General features: G+C 43.0%; 1 protein-coding gene across 2 annotated transcripts in view; it reads left to right on the top strand.

Moving 5' to 3' along the window:
- The window catches only part of DDHD1 (DDHD domain containing 1), a 71,334-nt gene that overhangs the window by 38,605 nt on the left and 11,932 nt on the right, over window positions 1–20,797 (top strand). For both annotated transcript variants that reach the window (XM_061998928.1, XM_061998927.1), the window contains 3 exons: window positions 7,753–7,859; window positions 8,006–8,112; window positions 18,941–19,203. In XM_061998928.1, coding sequence (XP_061854912.1) covers window positions 7,753–7,859; window positions 8,006–8,112; window positions 18,941–19,203 — 477 coding nt within the window. The remainder of the gene's footprint in view (window positions 1–7,752; window positions 7,860–8,005; window positions 8,113–18,940; window positions 19,204–20,797) is intronic.

The raw sequence follows: 20,797 nt of genomic DNA, 5'->3' as shown, positions 1-20,797 counted from the left end.
ACTGCAGTTGATCAAAAAAATTGGAAGCCTATCTGGAAGCTGTCAGTGACTGATGAGGAGACGGGCTGAGAGTGGGAAGAGGGAATGCCTAATCTGCTGTATGTCAAAGCCAGCATCTCTCTGAAGGGCAACCTTACCACCATTTGGAAAGCAGTGCTGGGGAAGGAGGCATTTGCACTGGGAGCATCTGGATCTCTGCAGGCTCATCTTGGGGATCCTGTAATCACCAGACCAGGCAGCTTGAGTTCCTTTGATGACACCAAGTTTCTTGAAAAGGATGAAGTGAGTCACAGTCATGCTTACTTTGGTTGTGTGCTGGAATTTCTGTCTTTCTTCCAAAGTAAAATGAGTCTACTTGTGTCCTAGAGCAGCAGTTTAACCTGGTCTGAGAGTGGATGAATCCCTGAAGAGCAGCGGCAGAAGACAGCTCACGTCTTGCAGTTGCTCTTTGAAGTCCATCTTGAGTGAGACTTGAGTTTGCATCACTGCAATGCAGCTGTGCTTTTGAAAACAGCCTCCCTTTCATTTCCTCTGGTTTAAGCAGGTCTCATTTTTTCATGACTCATGCCTGCCACTCTCACTTTGACTTACCAAATTTAGCTCAAGCCAACCCCGAGTTTCCTCAGTAACTCGTGGTATTATTTCCTCAAAGAGGCCGTGGGTGCTGTGTCATATTTGAGGGAACTCCAGAGTAGTGAAAGCAGTTGGGGAGTGCTTTAGAGCATGATTTACTGAAGGTGTGACCAAAATCCAGGAATGAGTCCACATGGTTTTGCAGACAGTAGGCCTATCTCTTACATGAAGTGCTCAGAGTAAGAGGTTGGCTGGTGTAATGTTTTTTAAATTGAAAAAAAACATTCCCTTTTTCTTGGTTATGGGTCATCTCACTGAAGAGACTCTGCAAAGATGCTTTGGGAATAAAACAAGTAACATCTTCAAGCCTTGAGGCATTTTGCTGTGTTACAAACTATCAAGGTCACTTTATACAATTTATGAACTAGCTGAAGTTAACTCCAGTAGCTCTCCAGTTTTCAATGTAGTATTTGTGAATGTTTCATAAGAGCAAAATTAGTAGCATAACACAGCAGTGATCATAATTACATTATATCTTGCTTAAGTAAGGGTGTATACCTGTGAAAATACAGGTCTATTTACTACTTTAATCAGAGAAAGGCAGCCAAGCACATTTTATTTATGGTGAGTCTCAAGGTACCTGTTTTTACTTCTTGCATGGAAACTAGCAATATGTCAAAGTGCTTTCTAAGGTATGGATTGCATCTGCACCTGAGTGGTTTTTCTTCTTAGAAAAAAATCATAAATTTTAGTTGTTACAATGTGTAGGTTTAATGTATAGATTTAATTACTTGTTGCTCTGGGGACAATATTTCAAGATGAAAGGAGAAGAATTCTCTACCTGTTCAGATGGGTATATATTCAGCTGGTGTTAATTTAGCAAATGAGTAGAGGGACTTGCTATCTAATAAAATCCAGTGCAGGGGCACCAAGATGATCAGGGGACTGGAGAATCTTCCTTATGAGGAAAGGCTGCAGGCTCTGGGGCTGTTTAGTCTGGAGAAGAAGAGACTGAGGGGTGATCTTATTAACACTTATAAATATCTAAAGGGTGGGTGTCAGGAGGTTGGGACATCCCTTTTTTCTATAGTAGCTAGCAACAGGACAAGGGGTGATGGGATGAAGCTGGAACACAAAAAGTTCCACTTAAATATAAGAAAAAACTATCTTACCATGAGGGTGAGGGAGCCCTGGCACAGGCTGCCCAGAGGGGTTCTGGAGGCTCCTTCCTTGGAGGTCTTCAAGCCCGGCCTGGACGTGTTCCTACATGACCTGATCTAGGTGAACCTGCTTCTGCAGGGGGATTGGACTAGATGATCTCTAAAGGTCCCTTCCAACACCTACCATTCTATGATTCTATGAAAATAGCTCCAAATATTTTTTGTTTAAAAAAAGATAGGGAGAAAGAAATCCCACCACATTTATAGCAGAATAGCTAAGCATGTGTATAGCAGGTTTATAGGCTGGGGTTTTGCATGTGAGCATAACCACATCACTTGGCAATTACACCACATTTTTTTTTACAGTTTATAATATCAAACTATTGTTCTAAACCAGTGGGAGATGTTCTGTAGTGCCATTCGCTGTAGATGAGATCTGTTGCACTGGCAATTGTTCTGCTGGCGTGTTTTAAAGCCTCCATGGTTCTTGTGATGAGGAGATGGCTGTGACATTGCTGCTGTAAAGTAATGAAAGAATAATGGCAGCTCTGACAGTGTTTGACTAGTAATGCTGAGCTGGATTGCCTCAGAAAGTTTAGTGGAAGGCATAAAAATTAAATATTTTAGTAACAACATAGTTTGTAATCTGCAAATGTTCAGTCAGCAGCTTGGAGTGTTAAGTAGGTTCATAGTGTGCAGTGCAGAATGTCACAGTGGAGAAGCACGCTTGAAACAGTGACCTGCAATTGCTGCATGCTTGATTAGACATCAGTGAGGTGGTTGAAATGGAGCTTTTGTGCACTTGTACCAGGACGGATTTTGCCAGGCACAAGGAAGGTGCACACAGAGTTGGGGTTTGGTTTTTCAAACATACCTGAGCACTTTTGAGTGTTTGTCCATAATCCGTTCTAGCAGAAGTTTGGGACTGTTTTGCCAGAGGCTGGACAACCTCAGCTGATGTCAAGGGGCAACCCTCCAGCTCAGAGTAAAATTACGTTTTGCATTTCACAAACTTTTAGACACAAAAAAGATGGCACAGCTTTTACGAGGGGACACTTGAAGTTTTTCCCAAAAGCCTTGGCAGAAGTGCTAGGCTGCACTGTTTTTCCAAACTTAGATATGTAGCTTTAGAATCAGAGTCACAGAATGGAAGGGGTTGGAAGGGACGTTTTAGAGATCATCCAGTCCAGCCCCCCTGACAAAGCAGATCCACCTAGATCAGGTCACACATGAATGCATCCAGGAGGATCTTAAAGACCTCTAAGGAAGGAGCCTCCACACCCTCCCTGGGCAGCCTGAGCCAGGGCTTCATCACCTCAACAGTAAAATAATTTTGCCTTATGTTTAAATAGAACTTTTTGTGTTCCAACTTCTTTCCGTTACCTCTTGTCGTATCACCAGATATAACAGAAAAAAGTGCTGCCCCAACCTCCTTTACACCCACCATTTAGATATTTGTAAATATTAATGAGATTCCCTCACAGTTTCCTCTTCTCTAGACTAAACAGCCCCAGATCGCACAGAGGTTTTTTCATAAGGAAAATGCTCCAGTCCCCTGATCATCTTGGAAGTCCTGTGCTGGCCTCTCTCCAGCAGTTCCCTTATCCCTCTTGATCTGGGAAGCCCAGAACTGGGTGCAGGAGATGAGGGCAGAGTACTGGGGGAGAGAACCTCCTTCAACCTGCTGCTCACACTCTTCTTGATGCCCCCCAGGATGCCATTGGCCTTCTTGGCCACGAGGGCACATTGCTGGCTCATTTTCAGTTTATTATCAACCAGGACTCCCAGGTCTCTCTCCTGGAGCTGCTCTCCAGCAGTTCAGCCCCCAGCCTGTCCTGGTGCATGGGGTTGTTCCTTCCCAGATGCAGGACTCTGCACTTGCCCTTGTTGAACCTCATGAGGTTCCTCTCTGCCCAACTCTCAAGCCAGAGATCGCACTGAATGGCAGCACAGCCTCTGGGGAATCAGACAGTCTTCCCGGTTTGGTGCCATCAGGGAACTTGCTGAGGATACACTCTGTCCCCTCATCCAGGTCATTGATGAAGATATTGAACAAGACTGGCCCCAGAACCAATTCCTGTGGAACTCCACAGGCCTCCAACTCGACTCTGTGCCATTAATCACCACCCTCTGGGTTCTGTCATTCACCCAGTTCTCAATCCACCTCACCACTGTTCATCCAATCCACACTGCCTGAGCTTTCTGACGAGGATGTTATGGGAGACAACGTCAAAAACTTTGCTGAAGACAGGGTAGATGACATCTGCTGCTCTCCCCTCATCTAGCCAGCCAGTTATGCACTCTTAAAAGGCATCAGGTTGGGCAAACAGGATTTCCCCCTGGTGAATCCATGTTGACTCCCCCTGATAACCATCTTTTCTTTCATATGTTTAGAGACAACATTCAGGATGAGTTGTTCCAGGCTTCACCTGTGGTTTCCTGAGTCGTCCTTCCTGCCCTTTTTGGAGTGACATTGGCCTTTCTCCAGTCCTCAGACACCTCGCCTGTCCTTCATGAATGTTCAAAAATGATGGAGCACGGCTTAGCAACCCCATCAGCCAGCTCCCTCAGTAGTCTTGGATGCGTCCCATCAGGACCCATTGACTTATGAGCCTTAAGCTTCTCCAACAAGTCTTCAACCTCTTCCTCTTCCAGCCAGGGCAAGTCCTCTGCTATCCAGACCATCCTACTGTTCTTGCTGGACTGGGCTTCCCGAGGGCTGGCCTTGGCTGTAAAGACCGAAGCAAAGAAAGCATTCAGTAGTTCAGCCTTCTCTGCATCCTCTGTCACTAGGGCACTCTCTGTGTTCAGCAGTGGGCCCACATTCCCTCTCATCTTCCTTTTGCTGCTGATGTACCTGAAAAACCCCTTCTTGTTTTCCTTTACTTTCCTGGCCAAGTTTAATTCTAAAAGGGCTTTAACCTTCCTAGTTGCACCCCTGCATGCTCTGGCAATGTCCCTATACTCTTCCCAAGAAACCAGGCCCTGTTTCCACCTCTCATAGATGGCTGCATTCTCCCTCAGTGGTCCCAGCAGGTCTTGACTTATCCATGGAGGCCTCCTGCCTCCTTTTCCTGCCTTCTTTCATGTGGGGACACACTGATCCTGCGCTAGGAGGAAGTGGTGCTTTAAGATCAACCAGCTCTCTTGGGCACTTCTACCATCTAAGATCCTATCCCATGAAATCCCAGAAAGGAGACTTAATTAATACTCTGTGTCAGTCTGACCATGAGAAGCTTTAGTAGTTTAGTGGACTCTTTTGAACTGGAGGAAATCCTGTAGCTGTCATATTTGAAGATGGGTACATCAGAGGCTCAGCTATTTTTTCATAACTTTTATACATCACTGCTACTGATACAGAAATAGTTTGGATATTTTTTTCCTTCACAGTTAGTACCAGATTATTTACTGGTTCCTTCACTTAAAGTAATTGTTTCTGTGTAGAATTCTGTGCTTTATTCATCCAGCTTTTCTTTGCTTTTACTGCTTTTAAGCCTAGCACCTTTAGATTGCTGCTTGGCTGGTTTCCTGCTAAACTTACTGTTTCTGAACTCGTCTTAGCTGACCGCTATCCTCTTTGATGCAGAGCAAGTTCAGCTGACTTGGCAATACCAAAGATTTGTTGGCATTTCCAAAGAATATTCAATTGCATTTCTTTGTGCTAGTAGTCATCTGATTTTGTTGTGTTTCTCTTTTGTGTTGGTTACTGAGGACTCCAGGAATGTTAATGTATTAATTGAATTTTTATCTCCTTGATAAGCTAGGAATTCCATGTGGCTCTCAAGTAAGTGTCCTTAGAGGCATATTGTGCAGAGTGGTGGTGAGGAGGGTTGTTTTGTGCTTTGTAAGGCTGCATCAATTCAGGCCTTAAATGAACCCTGATTTAAGCAGATCCTCTTGGTGAGTTTTTTTCCTTCCTCATCACAGGAAAGACATTTTGCTTTACTTAAATGTTCACCAGCTCATTGTACTAGAGAGTGAGAGATTAGGAGTGCAATCAAACCAGACTTCAAAAATAGAGCTGTTGATCAGTTACATCTCTTGCCTATTTGGTTAGGCAGGCAGTAGTTGCTTTGAAAGAAAGGATGTAAAGGATGCTCCCTTTGCCATCCCTTTCCCCCTCCTGCATCTCCTTATTTTTCTTTCTTTCATCAGAAAATAGATGTTCAGTTATAGAAAAGTGTTTTTTACTGCCTGCTTCAAAAATAGGATATGTCCTTGATCTGCTCTTTTAGTAACATAACAGGCTTTTCTTTTCCCTGAGGAAAGCATAATCAAGAAGAATTCAGTGTCTTTGTAGAAAATGTTTTTGTGAGGCATCCACTTTCATACTTTTTCCTCAGTGAGGTATGTTTCTCTTGCTGTGCAGCCGATAAGGCTGATATGAAAACATAGACACTTTGCCCAAAGCCACCATGTCATCTCTCTGCAGCCCTCAGGAGCTACTGCGGATGGATGAAACTCATCTTAGTGTGTTGCAGCAGACACGTCTGCCTTCAGCTCTCCTGTACAGCCTAAATGCCGCCCGTGAGCTGTGTCCGAATGGGCCAACAGCCACGCTGGGAGATGAAGGAACACATTTTGTCAATACTACTTCCATTTTTTATCTACTGTCACCTCCAATGGCAACCTCATGGAGGAGGTTTGGTCAGCTCTTGACTTCATTTTGGCAGCTACCAACTGTGCACTGCTGACTTTGTTTTACAGGGGTCTGCAACCTCAGACAGGACTTTGGCAGAGTTGTCTGCCTGGGATCTCTGTGTAGTGCTAATGCTGTGCTGGTGCAGACAGTGCTCATCAAATGGAGCAGCTTAAGTGATTAGTGTCTCAGGTGTTGGTAGTGATTTAGGCTAAACTGTCTCATTTCTATTGAAGTGGAACAGAGAAGCGTTAATATATTCTAGGGAAGTGTCTCAGCTAAGGGTTTAAACCTGCTAAACTGCATTTAGACTGGCAGAAGTACAAGTGGGGGATGAATGTCATCATGCCTTTGGTTGTAGCAATCAGTAAAAGGGGTTTGTTTTGAAAATAGGAGGAAGAAAAAAAAATCCATGTTGAAACTCTGGGTTTTGCCCCAGAACTAAAACCCCTCTGACACTTGGAACTGGGACCCAGCTGCTGGAAACCCCTCGGTCGGATTTCATTTGTTGTGCTCATCTTCAAAAATGCTGATGCCGTGGGGAGCCAAGATTCGTGTAAAGGAAAGAAAAGAAAACGTAATGCTTTCTCAGTTGGGTTGCTGAATGGTTTTGACAGAGTGCATGGATATCTTACTAACTTGTATAATTTCATGTCAGTTTTCACTTTTTGCTGAGTCTTTCACACAACACTGATGAAGTGGCATTTTTTAAAGAATTTAAGATACCATTATTCCCCTCCTCCCCCTAACGACAAAGAAGGTCAGATATACTTCATTTCTGAGGTATTTTTAAGTTTCTCACATCTCTTCAGAAATATGCTTCAGGTATGCTTTAAAAGGAAAAGTCTTTTAAAAGGATAGTTGGCCTGTCCATCTGCTACTGGAGGTTGAAATGCTGTGAGAGTTCTCAAGCCTCCCAATATGATATATGAAATGAAAGTAAAATTCTGAGTTTTCAAGCAATATTTTAATAGTGTTCTTTGTGTTTAAAAGCACTGAATTGTCTTCCTTCCATACCAGTCTAAATTGTTGATTCAGGATTTCAAGGCAGTGGTAAAATTCTTAATTTTCAATCACATTCTACCCCAAACCCACCAGAATTAACCAGATATCTTTCAGTCGAATGTAGGTGATTTATCTTAAGTCCATAGTGTAATGTATTTAGAGATTTTTAAATTCATTCTTTTGAGCATGTAATGTGCAAATTTTTTCATGATCTGAGAATTTAGGTACTTTATAAGAAAAGCATGAAGTCAGGCATTTACCTGTGTTGGTAAGCATGCATTACACACTGAATTTGCTGCTGAATACGTTGTCTTTGTTTGAGGAGAGCACCAATAGTACCCTGGACAGGAACATGTTCTTTTTTCTTTTTTCTAGGATGCGAGATAATGCCAGAAAAGTAGAAGAAAAGTATTTTTCCAATTTTGCGACACACGTTGAATTCCTCCCAGTTGAATGGAGATCAAAACTTATGCTCGATGGAGGTACATGACTTAAAGATTCTTTTGCTGTTCCAGTAGCTGCAGTCTGAAAAATTCTCCCCAGGAGTTCTCCAGAGTGTGTCTCTTTTAGATTTTACCATTCTCCTGCATGAAACTCAAGTCTTTTTTTTGTCTTTTTTTATCCCCAGACACTGTGGACTCGATTACTCCAGATAAAGTCCGAGGTTTAAGGGATCTGCTGAACAGCAGTGCAATGGATATCATGTATTATACAAGTCCTCTTTACAGAGATGAAGTAAGTGTGGGTTTATGTAAGTTTTCTCAGAGCAGGGGATAGAGGCTGAAATAAACTGGATTTAGGAATGCAAGCAAAGTTTCCTTCTGAGACATTCTGCGTAAAGGACACCAAAACTTTGCAAGCATGTAATGTGCATCCATAGTGATGAAAATACACAGTTTTAAGAGTAAGAGAAGCAGAGAAACGGTAAAAAGTGCAACTGCTGTAAATTATTTAGAGCAGAAATGACTAAAATGGGTCTGCATCACCAGCTTGGATTTATTACAGCATTTTCATACATAGAATCATAGAATCGTTTCAGCTGGAAGGGACCTTTTCTTACCTCTTGCAAAATCAGTGGGCATTTGTCATTTTGTTTATGTCAGATGGGATGGCAGCACATGCAAACACTCCCAAGCCAGTATGTGCAATGTGTATGTGCACACTTGCCTTGCAGGAAAAGAAAGACAATTCTTGGTTACCTGTTTGTTACGGGACAGTTAGTGTACTGGATGCTCTCATCTTACCTTGCCTATGTGTGTAGGCACATGTGGGCTGTAATCTGTGCAGCTGTAGAGGGACCTCATTAATCAGGGAGGAAAAGCTTTGAATAAATGATAAAGAAGCCTGTAAAACATGTACAGTGCATCACCCTGGTAGCATCTTTTGTATATCACACTTACTGAAAGTCTTTGTGGTGGGGATGATTTAGGATTATTTTCTATAGTAATTGTAGGGATTTTTTTTCCATATTTACTACATTATGTGTGGAGCAATAGTAATCTTTTTGCAGCCTTGATGCTCTGTGCGTGATTGGGCTGGGGCAGGGAGAGGAGAGGCTTTCAAAGTTTACCTGAGGAGTTGATGCTACCTTTCATTAAAATGAGATTTGTGTAAGCCCTTCAGACTGGCAATATAATTGAAAATCCTTAAACTACCTAATATTAGTTCTTTTCCTGATAGCAACAGTGGTGAGATCACTATGAGCCTTTTAAGCTTCCATCAGTAGCAATAGATTTACCAAAATCTGTACCTCTCTTATTTATTGATCTGGGATTCAAAGTTCATCATTCAGGGCTTCTAAGTTCTCTGCTGTGTATTGAGTTTCTCTGTCTGTTGTGTAACTGAGATCAGCATGAACTTTTGTAGCAGGTGATGAAAACTTCTCTGGCAGCTTGAGAACAGATTAAACTGCATTAGAGGCTTGGCACATCTGTGGGCATCTTATGGGAAATGGATTGATGAGTAAAGTTCAGGTATGCTGGCCAACAATGCATGAAAAATTTAGTTCATTGCCCAGTAGAACTGTAGTTTTGCAGGTACATCACCATCTCTGAAGTACAAGAATTGACAAATGAAATGAGTCTGCTGTGCCTGTGCTTAGATCTGATTACAAAAGACTAAGTTGTTTTCGTTACTGAGGGAAGTAAATTTCCTTGACATATTTACAGCAGGTGGATCATTACCTTTACCATATTCAGAGTGCATTGATAAGAGTTGTACAAATCAAATTGCAAGTGTTTCTCCAAAAAAGAAAGTGCTGCTACAAATGAAATGTTAAAACCTTGAATAACAGGTTTCTGAAATGCGTCTTTGGTGTTGCAGCCAAAACGTATGGGATGCAGGTTTCCCTGTTCATTCAGCTACAGAGTTCGTGTTCTGCCAGTGAGTTGTCAGGGTCATGACTTCTTGTTTGATTCTGCTCAGTTGGTTGGGAGTTGTGTAAAGCTCATAGTTATGAAACAGTTTTTTGTATATTTTTTTCACCTTTTCTTTTGCCTTCACCTACATAACGGTGGTTGTGGTTTGGTTCTTGGATCTTTTTGGTTTCCTTGTCCTGTTTTATTTTCTGTGACTTACCATTGCAGAGTTTCAAAATAATAGTATGAAGTTAAACATTCTTCTGTAAAAACAGTTGGAGTTTTTACCAGATTTGGTGTGGAACTGTTTTCTTGCACTTTGTCCTGAGTGCTCAGTCCAGCTCAGAAATGAGCCTTGTCTTCAAGTATTCACCTGGCCACTTGTGGCTCATAATTTGTGTCCCTGCCCTCCACTTCACCAAGCCTACCCAATTATTTGTATACTGTGGGCACTTCTAATGCCTTCCATCTAGAAATCCTGGAACTATCCCAGAGGAGTGAATGAAACTTCCCTGTGCCCCTGTGAAATAAATTGAGCAGTGGTGTAATTTCAGCCTAGAGGAGAGCAAAGCTGCTATTCGACTGACAACACTTAACAATACTGTGGTAGGAATTTTCTTTGTACTTCCAAGGATTTTCTCCACATCCAGAAGTAACGTAACTGCTTTTTAAAGCTTTTGACCCCTCTCAGACAACTTATTAAGAGATTTGCAAGTAGGGAGGCACTATCTTATTTCAAGGGGAAGAAGACTTGTCATATCAGCTTTCCCATGCAACAGCAGAGAGACATTTCAGATGCAGCTGGATTCTTCTGCTAAGCATTACAGGACCATCATGGATGATCCCCTCTCTGATTTCCAAGTATTGTTTCTTCTGCAGCATGGTAGAAAAATATCCACAAGGTCCTTCTGACGTGTAGTGTGATACTAGATGTGTATTAATAATTCAGTACAGCATTATAAAGGTCTCAGTCTGGTCTCAGACTTCAGTCTGAAGGATGTTAACAGCCAACAGATCAGCTGTGGCTGCAAGTGAACTGTGCTATATACATCCTCATCTATGCAGTGGTCCATGATGAGTAAAACAGAATCCTTCTTCAAATGTTACACAGATAATAGGGAAAAGCAATATATTCATATTTTGATCCACATATGCCTGTTTCTAAACAACCGATCGCTTCACATTTCAATTCTGACCTTGCCAGTGCCAGCTATGGTAACGTAGTCTTGGGATTTCCTGTCTTCACAGGATGACCTCACTGTACATCTGTGTCACTGTGGCTTCATATTTCTTTAATAATAAATGTCTGTAACAGATTAAAAAGACTAATTGATGCATAGTAAATGTAGTGTTGTCACCTTCATTGTATTGTTAAGTGTTTATTTTCATGATCTCCACTGTACTTACTTGCAGGCTAATTGTAGTTCTGTAAATTATTGATATGTGTCTTAACAGAAAATACCTTTAGTACATGATAAATATTATTCACATCTGCCATCCTAGAATCCCTAAAGATTTAGTGCAAATCTTGCAATAGCCTGAGAAGATTTGTAGGAGATTTGTATAGATTACAGGTGCCACAGCTGAAGAGCAGAGAAACACGGTGAGTATGGAACTCCTCTCACCAGACAAGGAAAGGAAACAATGCCTGGGTCTGGGATGTGGTGGCTGCAGGATTGGTGTTGGAGGTGCATTATAGGCTTTAGGAGGCCAAGAAATTTGCAGTGCAATGCAGCCAAGCTAGCGTTGCTCCCTTAGGCAGACTTGACTGTCCACCTTGAAAAGACGTGATGCTTTGCTGTTATACATCTATTAAAAAGGGGAATCAATGACTATGCTCTAAATATTTGAGACAAATATTACCTTTTACTATAGGTTTCATCCTGCTTTGATATGAGATTGCAATGGAAATGTCTTTCTCTTACACACTTTCACCAGTAAAAGACAATTGGTATATGTGTGTTTGAAAATGATAGGGATGCGAGGCAGGAAATTTTTTACTTAGACTATTTCAACACTGGTAATTTCTTACTCTTTTGAAGTTAATTGTCAACACGCTGCTTGGCAGCACTTTAATGGCTCACTTAATTCATTTGATTGACCTTGGATGTATTCTCAACTTTATAAAGGGATAGGTTATGGAACTGGCTGAACCTCAACTGAATCTTGAACACAAGTGTCTTGGTTATAAATGGATTAGACTCTAATTTTCAACAGCAAGAGGGGGTACTGAGAGAGAGAGTCCGGTCTGGGCAGATCTGCAGATCCTTTAACATCACTAAGACACACAGCCATTCATAGAATCATAGTCATTTTGGTTAGAAAAGCCCTTTAAGCTCATTGAATCCAACCCCTCCCCTCACCCTGCCCAGCCCACCACTATCTCATGACCCTCAGCACCTCAGCTCCACCTCCCTGGGCAGCCTGGCACAGGGGCTGACAACCCTCTCAGGGAAAAAGCTCTTCCTCAGCTCCAATCTAAACCTGCCCTGGGGCAAATTGAGCCCATTTCCTCTTGTCCTGTCACTTATAGCTCCAGAGCAGACAATCAATCCTCTCTGGCCACAGCCTCCTGTCAGGGAGTTGTAGAGAGTGCTCCTGTCTCCCTTCAGCCTCCTCTTCTCCAGGCTGAACACCCCCAGGGCCCTCAGCTGCTCTCCATCAAACTTGCGCTCCAGCCCCTTCCACAGCTCTGGTGCCCAGCTCTGGACACGCTCCAGCCCCTCAGTGTCCCTCTTGTAGTGAGACACCCAAAGCTGAACAGAGTATTTGTGCATTCCTGTCTGTTCATATAGCTACATCTCATTCTGGCCTCTCATCTGCTGTTGTGACACTCTTCTGGCATCTATCAGTGATGCCATCAGGGAGTGTGACAACTGTTGTGTTCTGGAAGGTCAGCAGGCTCACCATCTCCATGTTGTGTGCTGGCAACACTCTCCTGGTTCTCATGAAACAAACACTCCTTGTCTTTGCTTTCATGGTCCTTTACAATCTATCCTTGAAGAGCTGCAGCTCTTTCATTGGCTGTTAAGGACCACCTTCTACTTCCACTTGGCTCACACACCTTCTTATTGCCTGCTTGCTGAATTTCAAATGAATTTGCACTTTCTTCTGAAGCTCTCTTGACATTTGGAGAGAGCTGCTTGCAAAACTCATTGTTCCTTAGCTCTCCTTAAAATTTCTTTCCTACAAAAACAGTCATGCTCTTCATGCTGGAGGGGTGCAGAGGTCAAGTTTCCTGCACTGCCTTTCCATATGTAGCTATTTTATTCTCTTGGGCTTCAAGCTGTCAATGTGAGAAGGTTGTCCAGTGGACAAGGGTCCTTTGGAGATGGCAGAGAAAGGACCTCTGACAGTTAAAGCAAGGGGGTGGTCAGGGCTGCAGGCAATCTCAGAAGAGGACCATCAACATAGCCTAAGAGGAGAGCAACTGATTTTGTTGACCTTGACAGATCAAAAGGTTGGGACTGGAGCGCTATATCCAAGTTTGATCAGCAAGTGGGTCTGAGAATTTGAGCAAGAGCAGAGTTACTCTGTGTTACTTCTTTGCTCAGGGTACCAGCAGGAGTTTTGTACTCCTTGTTTTCTTGAAAAAAACCCCTCCATTTCCTGGATATTGAGAGTAAAATGTCATTTTCTACCCTATAACTTTTGAGATGCACTGAAAAGCCCCTTCAACCCCAACAATCTGCCTGCTACAATCAGCAGGAGGTGAAGTGTTTCTTCTTGTCTGGATCTCATTGTTTTGGGTCCAGGAAGTGTTTGTCCACCACATACACAGCTATCTTTCCTCTGCTTTGCAGAAACAGGCATGCTTATTTGTCCTGGTGTCTCACAAGACTTCTTTTGCACTAGAGGAGGAACAAACAGCTTGTTCAGATGCTGGTGGCAGGGATTTAGTTTCAGGTTTTTTTCCAGCTCAGCTGTTAATGATCAACACAGCTGAAACAGACAGCAGCTCTGCATGTTTCACTGCTTACATGATTACTTGCTCCTGGTCCCGACTCAATACCCAAGAGGTGATTAGAGACATGAACCTTCTGCCCTTAGTACCAGCCTTGCCACAGCTCCTCCTTCTGCCCAAGATGGCAGTGATGTCTCTCATCTGACTCAGACTCCCGTCTTGTCTTTATAAGATAGACACCCTTGCCACAAGGACTCCTGAATGGGTGGAATGGGCTGGTTTTTTTGATTTCTCAGAAGCCATATGTCAAGCAGGCAACTGGAAAGCAGAGGTGGGTTTTGGCCTGATCAAGACCAGCAAGCTGTTCCTTGGTCAACAATCTGGTTTTTGGCTTCCCCTCAAGTTGTGTGGCTGTCACGCTGGCTCTCTGTGAGCGTGCAGAAAGATCATTCCTCACTCTGCCTTTCATTTGGCTTGTGAAGGGCACAGAGCATGTAACCTCAGTTTGTCAAGATATAAGCTGATGACTTCTGAGCAACTTGATCCTAGAGGCTTGAGTTTCCTGCATTCAAGATTTATTGGCAAAACTTCAGCAGATAAAGGGAGCTTCAGACAACTAGTAATCAATCTGCTTTTCAGGAAGCAAAAATGAAACACATTCCCAGAAGAGCTTCACGGGGGAAGAGCACCATACCACCTGCTGAGGTGTCTAGGGGCATTTTTTCTCCATTCACTCTGCTTTACTGAGATCTTTGGCTGCCAGAAATCAGGTCTCTCCCTTACCCTTTGGGAGCAGACTAGAAGATGCAGGAAATCCATCTATTTCTTGGCCAAACTATCAAAGATAGTGCTTCTACTGGTATTGACCAGGTTGATGGTATGCACCAGTACAAGCTGGGAGTGACCTGCTGGAGAGCAGCTCCAGGAGAGAGACCTGGGAGTGCTGGTGGGCAGCAAATAAACATGAGCCAGCAATGTGCCCTCGTGGGCAAGAAAGCCAATGGCATCCTGGGCGGCATCAAGAAGAGTGTGGGCAGCAGGCCGAGGGAGGTTCTGCTTCCTCTCTGCTCTGCCCTGGTGAGGCCTCATCTTGAGTCCTGTGTCCAGTTCTGGGATCCTCAGCTGAAGAGGGACAGAGAACTGCTGGAGAGAGGCCAGCACAGGGCTACCAAGACGCTGAGGATATGGAACATCTCTGTGAGGAGGAAAGGCTGTGGGATCTGGGGCTGTTCAGCCTGGAGAAGGCTGAGGGGGGAACTCATCAACACTAACAAGTATTTAAAAGCTGTTTGTCAAGAGGATGGGCTGGCTCTTTTTGATTTTGTCTCCAGCAACAGGATAAGGGGTAATGGACATAAGTTGGAACACAGAAAGTTCCACTTGAACAATAGGAAAAACTTGTTCAGTTTTGAGGTGAGGAGCCCTGGCCCAGGCTGCCCAGGGAGGGTGTGGAGGTTCCTTCTCCGGAGGTTTCCAAACCCACCTGAGCACATTCCTGTGCCCCCTGATGGAGGGGAACCTGCTTTAGCAGGGGGTTGGGCTGGAGGAGCTCTGCAGGTCCCTTCCCACCTCCACCATTCTGTGACTGTGATTGAGCAAGTCAGAGAAGTTAATAGTACATAAGGGCTTTCTCCCCAGCCTGAGGATTGTGAGGTGCTTCATGTGCCTGATTATTACTTGCTATGAAATCAGTCTTAGAAATTTGATTGCATTAAAGGCTTCAGGCATTGCAAAACCTTTCTTTATTTGTATTTATTTTTCTCTAATTATCTGTGAGTATTTGCAGTGAAACTTCTACAAGGCTTGATGCAATTTAATCCTGCTCTGAACTTTTGCACTGAAACAATTGGTCTGCCAAAGGTGCCAGAGGAAACTTTTCCTTGAAAATCAGAACAGGGAGGAAAGACGTTTCTGGGGAAGAAAATAGGAACACTGAAAGATTTTTCTGTACCTTTCTTTCAAATGTTGTAGTGTCCTTAGAGTGATGCTTAAACTAATGCTGTGGTAGAAAGGTCAGCTGCGAGGAAGGGATTCGACGTGGCTATATGTTGAAGAAATAGGAAGTGTTCCCCTTGTGCTTTGATCTGTTCAGTAACAGACATGTAAGTGTGCTGAATTTCAGAGGACCTTCTGGAAGAGCTGAGGGTAACAGAGCAGAGCAGCCAGCAGATTAGTAGTCAGAGTAGCAAGCAAGGTTTGTGGAAGCAGCTGCACAGGGAAAAAAAAATCCACTCCATTGACTGCTGTCACACTTATTCTTTTGTGAGATATTTGAGCTTGTTTAGTCTATGGGAAAAGCCTTAGGAGATAGTAACACAGACTGGGCAGCAACTCAAGGAAAGTCTAGCCTTTCTGAGGGGAAGCCCTACTGAAAGCACTACTGGGGGGCTGCCAAAGAACAGCACGGATGGAGAAACGGCACTTTGTGAAGGTTCAGCTCCACTGGTCCCCAGAATAAGATGGGAACTGGGAGGGAGAAGACAGTAGGGGAGATGGAAAGAGAGGGAGGACTCTGGTCATGATGCATATCACTATTCCACTTCTTTTTTGTTTATCTTGGTTGATCCCTGCTTTCCTGTTCTCAGGCAAAACCAGCAGGTGCTTCGTAAGTACAAAATAGATCCTATGAACTGGCATGCGGTGAGGCTTGGGCTTGGCAGAAGCACCAAGGAAACCAGTAAGGAAAAGGCTCCCGTCATTGGAATGTCATGGATGTGGGTGCAATTAGAACAGGAGAAGCTGTCAGCAAGCTCTGGGTGAGCAAGAAGACAAGCTATAGATTAAGAAAAAAAAAAGTGTCTTAAAAGGTTGGGTTTAATTGGTGTTTAGAAGAGAAAATTTGATAGGTAGTTATCTTTTTCATGTTTAATCTCAGTGAAAAAAGTGATTGGTTTTAACAAATATAAAGAAAATGGATGTTTGTGGAAGGTATTTTTATGTGGAGTGTTAGGATATATATCAAGCTGTAACTGCAAAAGAGATTTTAAAGCACTTCATGTTACACTTGCTAGACTAAAGCCCTTTTCAAACCAAGCTTTTATTTAACAAGTTAGAAGAACGTATGCTTTTTAAGACTAAGAAAGCAAATCAGGATTAAATATTATCTTAACTTCATATACTGCTTAACTAAATAACTTTTTAGCTGGGACTTAGAATGAATATGCTTTTTCTTTGGTTTTTTTTCCTCACTGTGTACCAAAGAATTCGGTTTCTAATCTTAGTACTGATACAGAACTTTTGGTAAGAAAACAAATATCTGTAAGTGCTCACTGCAGGTGGAGGGCATCTGGTTTTGTTGTAGCAGCAAACCAGACCATTCATAGTGCCTGAAAATCTGGAGGCTTTTACTACAGCAGACCTTCTAATCTATAATTAAGTTAGATAACCAATGATTTGGAGTTTAGAAACAATCTTGATCGGATGATTTAGTTGAATTAAATGTTTGGACTCTGGTCTGCAGACTTCCAAATGTGCAGCTCTTTGGAAATCCATGCACAGTTTTGTAGTTGTTGACCATGTTTTGGCATAACTCCTCAGGAACAGCATGTTTTTAAGGAGCAGGACATTTAAAACCAGAATAGAACTCAGTGTCCAACCACAACATTATAAGAACACGCTGTCTTATGCCCCCAGATTGCAAGAGAACAAGACCTGTGTAATGAAATGCCATGCCAGAAGGTTACTTATCCACTCTACTTATCCACAGTGCCTATGAACTATGGGGAAACTGGCATACTATCATTCTTCTTGGAAGATATCTGCTTTTCCAGGCAAATAGGCTGTGCAGAAATAGAGTACAGGACAGTAGGTAACAGGGCTGTTGGGTAAGACATTGGAAACAATAACTTTTATGCAGCAAGAAACCAAGAGAAGCAGTTAGTTCTGCATCTTATATTTCCCAGAGGAAAATTTTGGGAACACTGGTATATATTAATACAGCTTATTTAGGGTTTTTTAAAACAGGATGCCAACACTCATATCCCTGCTGTAGTGACAGGGATGCTGGAAGCCGTGATGAGTCCGGCACCAGTTTGCTTGCTGGTTTTAACACCACAGACTCTGAAGCCAGCTCTCCATCCAAAGTGTCTAATGTATGGCTGGGGGTCCTAGGCACCCTGCTGAGGTCCCCAGTGGCAGCATGATGTGTGTTGGCTCCCTTGGAGGGTACCATGGCAGCCAGCCACCCAAACTGCTTGTTAACAGCAGTTTTTTTCACTGAGCTCTTGGCAAGAATCCAAAGCATTTTGATTTCAGCAGTTCTCTGTTATTTTGTTCCGTGTTTTGATAAAACCCTTCTAAATGGAGAATATGCCAGCTAGCCAAAGCTAGCCTTGATTTCTATTTTCAGCTTCAATTCTTGCTGATCATTTGTTCATGTGTGAAAGTGATGCTCAAAAGTCTGTATAATACAGACACAAATGCAAGGATAGGCAGCATTACAGTCAAAAATACTTGAAAATAGCTATTATGATACTTACTTCTCCAAGCTGTTGCAGGGCTTTGTTAATCATTTCACAGTGCTTTAGGCATAGAGGTTTGATGTGTGGATTCTCGCTCAGTAAAACATGTATCAAACACTGACAGTCCTAGTGCCATTCATATTTATATTCAGTAATGATACAGGCTCTTGAAAAATCATGTTCAAATTATATGTTCTGTAGCCTTAATTCACAGTTGCTATTAAGGGAATGATTTTCAGTTTCTTGTTTGTCCTCCTCTATGCCATAGCCTGGAAGTATTGCTCAGTTACCACACTGAGTTTCACAAGCAAAACTGCCTATTTTTGCATTGTCTAGTTCCCAACTCTCACAGCTTTCAATGCTTCTCTCTAAGAAAATGCTTCCTCTGAATGTGAACACTTTTATGTATATGTACCTTTGTGTAGGATGTGAAGCAGATAAGGCTTGCAGAGATTCATAGCATCAAATACATTTATTGCAGTAGTACTATAGGATTAGGCTATGGTGCCTGAGAGCCTATGGTGCCTGAGATTGGACTAGATGATCTCTAAAGGTCCCTTCCAATCCCTACCATTCTATGATTTGACTGTTTAGTGTAGCAGTTCTCGGCTCACCATGTGTCCAGTGTAGTGGTTGTTGCTGGGTCTGGAGGGAAGAGATGAACCACTGGAGTCATGATCCAAACTGGAGTGACCACAGTCAACCAAACTGTTGCTTATCTTCCAGTGTAAATGAGCAGATTGTCATGCTAATCCTAGATGTGTGCTTGAGAAGCTGCTCAGTATATGAACATGAAGTGATGTTTAGATATTAAACTTTCTCTGTTTACCTTCCTGAAACAGCTGATGAACGGGCTGCAGCAGGAGCTGAACCGGCTGTATACACTTTTCTGCTCCCGGAATCCTGAGTTTGAGGAGAAAGGAGGGAAAGTCTCGATTGTGGCCCACTCACTGGGCTGTGTCATCACCTACGACATCATGACTGGCTGGAGCTCCATCAGGCTTTATGAACAGTTGCTGCAGAAGAAGAAGGAGGAGCTTGAAGAGCGTCGGATGAGCGACGAGGAGCAATGTTTAGCTGAAGAACTTTACATCACTAAAGAACAGTAATGTATCTACTTCTGATTATTAAATCCACGTCCTTAGATGATGCCCTTGGAATGTTTCCAGAACCAACCATGGCTGTTAGGTTTTGTGGCTGATGAGCTTCTATTGGTGCTGGAAGGCTGTGGTCAATGCTACACACAGGACTGAGCAGGCACTACTTATAGGAGCTCTGAATTCACATCCTACAGGCTGTACCAGAACCAAGCAACTAGCCACTGCTCACTGACCAGATGCACTGGGAGCAAGTCATAGCCAGGAAGAAAGGAGGCCAGGCCACTAGCCTTTCAGATACTTGAGGAGAAACAGAGAAGCTTGCAGGTGGGCAGTGAGCTGTAATACTGAGCAGAACCTGAGAAGTGAAATTTCAAAGTTTCTAGAGGAAAATGAGAAGTTTCTTCCTAGGCTCAGCTTAGGAAGAATTGAGCTCCACCAACTGGCTACAAATGTTGTAATTGCTGTGATTTGACTTATGGGGTTGCTAATCTGCTGCTTTCTTCTACTGCCATCTAAGATATTTGTGCTGTTTGAAGCACAAAGCAGCACTGCCTGCCCACTCTGACAAAGAGGATCTCAGTTTCAGTGAGTATTGGTGGAAATTCTCCGTGTTAGGGGACCTTACAGGTGATCATGATGTCTCCACAGTGTTAAGATGACTTTGCTGTCCTAACCTGGTGTTATGAGACACCGTAGAGAATCTAATAATAGTAGTTTTAAGCCTCAGTCTTTCAAGTGGGAGATGAAGATAAATCATGATCACTGTTCTTTTTGGTTCTTGAAACCTCTGTTAGTACTGGAGGTACTTTGGAAGCATTAATATAACATCAGATCTTCTGCAGTGTTTGAAATCACTCTGTGTGTAATTAGGAATTGGTATAGACACCTGTGTCAGCTGCAAGGCTGGATAAAGTGCAGTCTTTCTGAAAGAAGGGAAGTGAGAACACTAATGAAGTTTTCCAGTGGTAAGATGACCCTTCAGGCATAGCACTAGTATATGATAAGGGAAAAATTACCATTTTCACATTCTGGCTCCAGCTCCTTAGGCCTCCTCTGAAGTGCTTCAGGTTGCACCCATAGTGATACAAGTGTCATTTGATACTGACACTTCTGTATAGAAAGAGGGGCTCTCCCTTTTGTGACCCATCTTAGTGTAATTCAGTATGAAATGACAGACAATACATTGCTGACATCCTGTGATTTCTGGTATTGTAAGCTTAGCAAACACATAATTGGTTTCTGGAAATGGTTATATAACCACAGAATCATTGAGGTTGGAAAAGCTCTTTAAGCTCCTGGAGGCCAACTGTACCCCCAGCACTCCCACGGCAACAAGTAACCCATGTCCCACAGCTCCACAGCTTTGCAATCCCTCCAGGGATGGGGACTCCCATCACCTACCTGGGTAGCCTGGGACAGGGTCAGATAGCCCTTTTGGGGAAGAAATTGTCCCTAATCACCAATCTAAACCTCCCCTGGGGCAACCTGAGGCTGTTTTCTCATCCTGTCACTTTTAACTGGAGAGAAGAGACTGACCCACCGTGGCCACAAGAAACAAGCCAAAACAGGTGATTTGACTGCAAAAACACCAAGGAAGCT

The sequence above is a fragment of the Colius striatus genome, chromosome 6 (genome assembly GCF_028858725.1).
Source record: "Colius striatus isolate bColStr4 chromosome 6, bColStr4.1.hap1, whole genome shotgun sequence".
Classification (NCBI taxonomy): domain Eukaryota; kingdom Metazoa; phylum Chordata; class Aves; order Coliiformes; family Coliidae; genus Colius; species Colius striatus.
The sequence above is the reverse complement of the archived record's forward strand: the minus strand, read 5'-3'. Positions and strand labels throughout refer to the sequence as shown.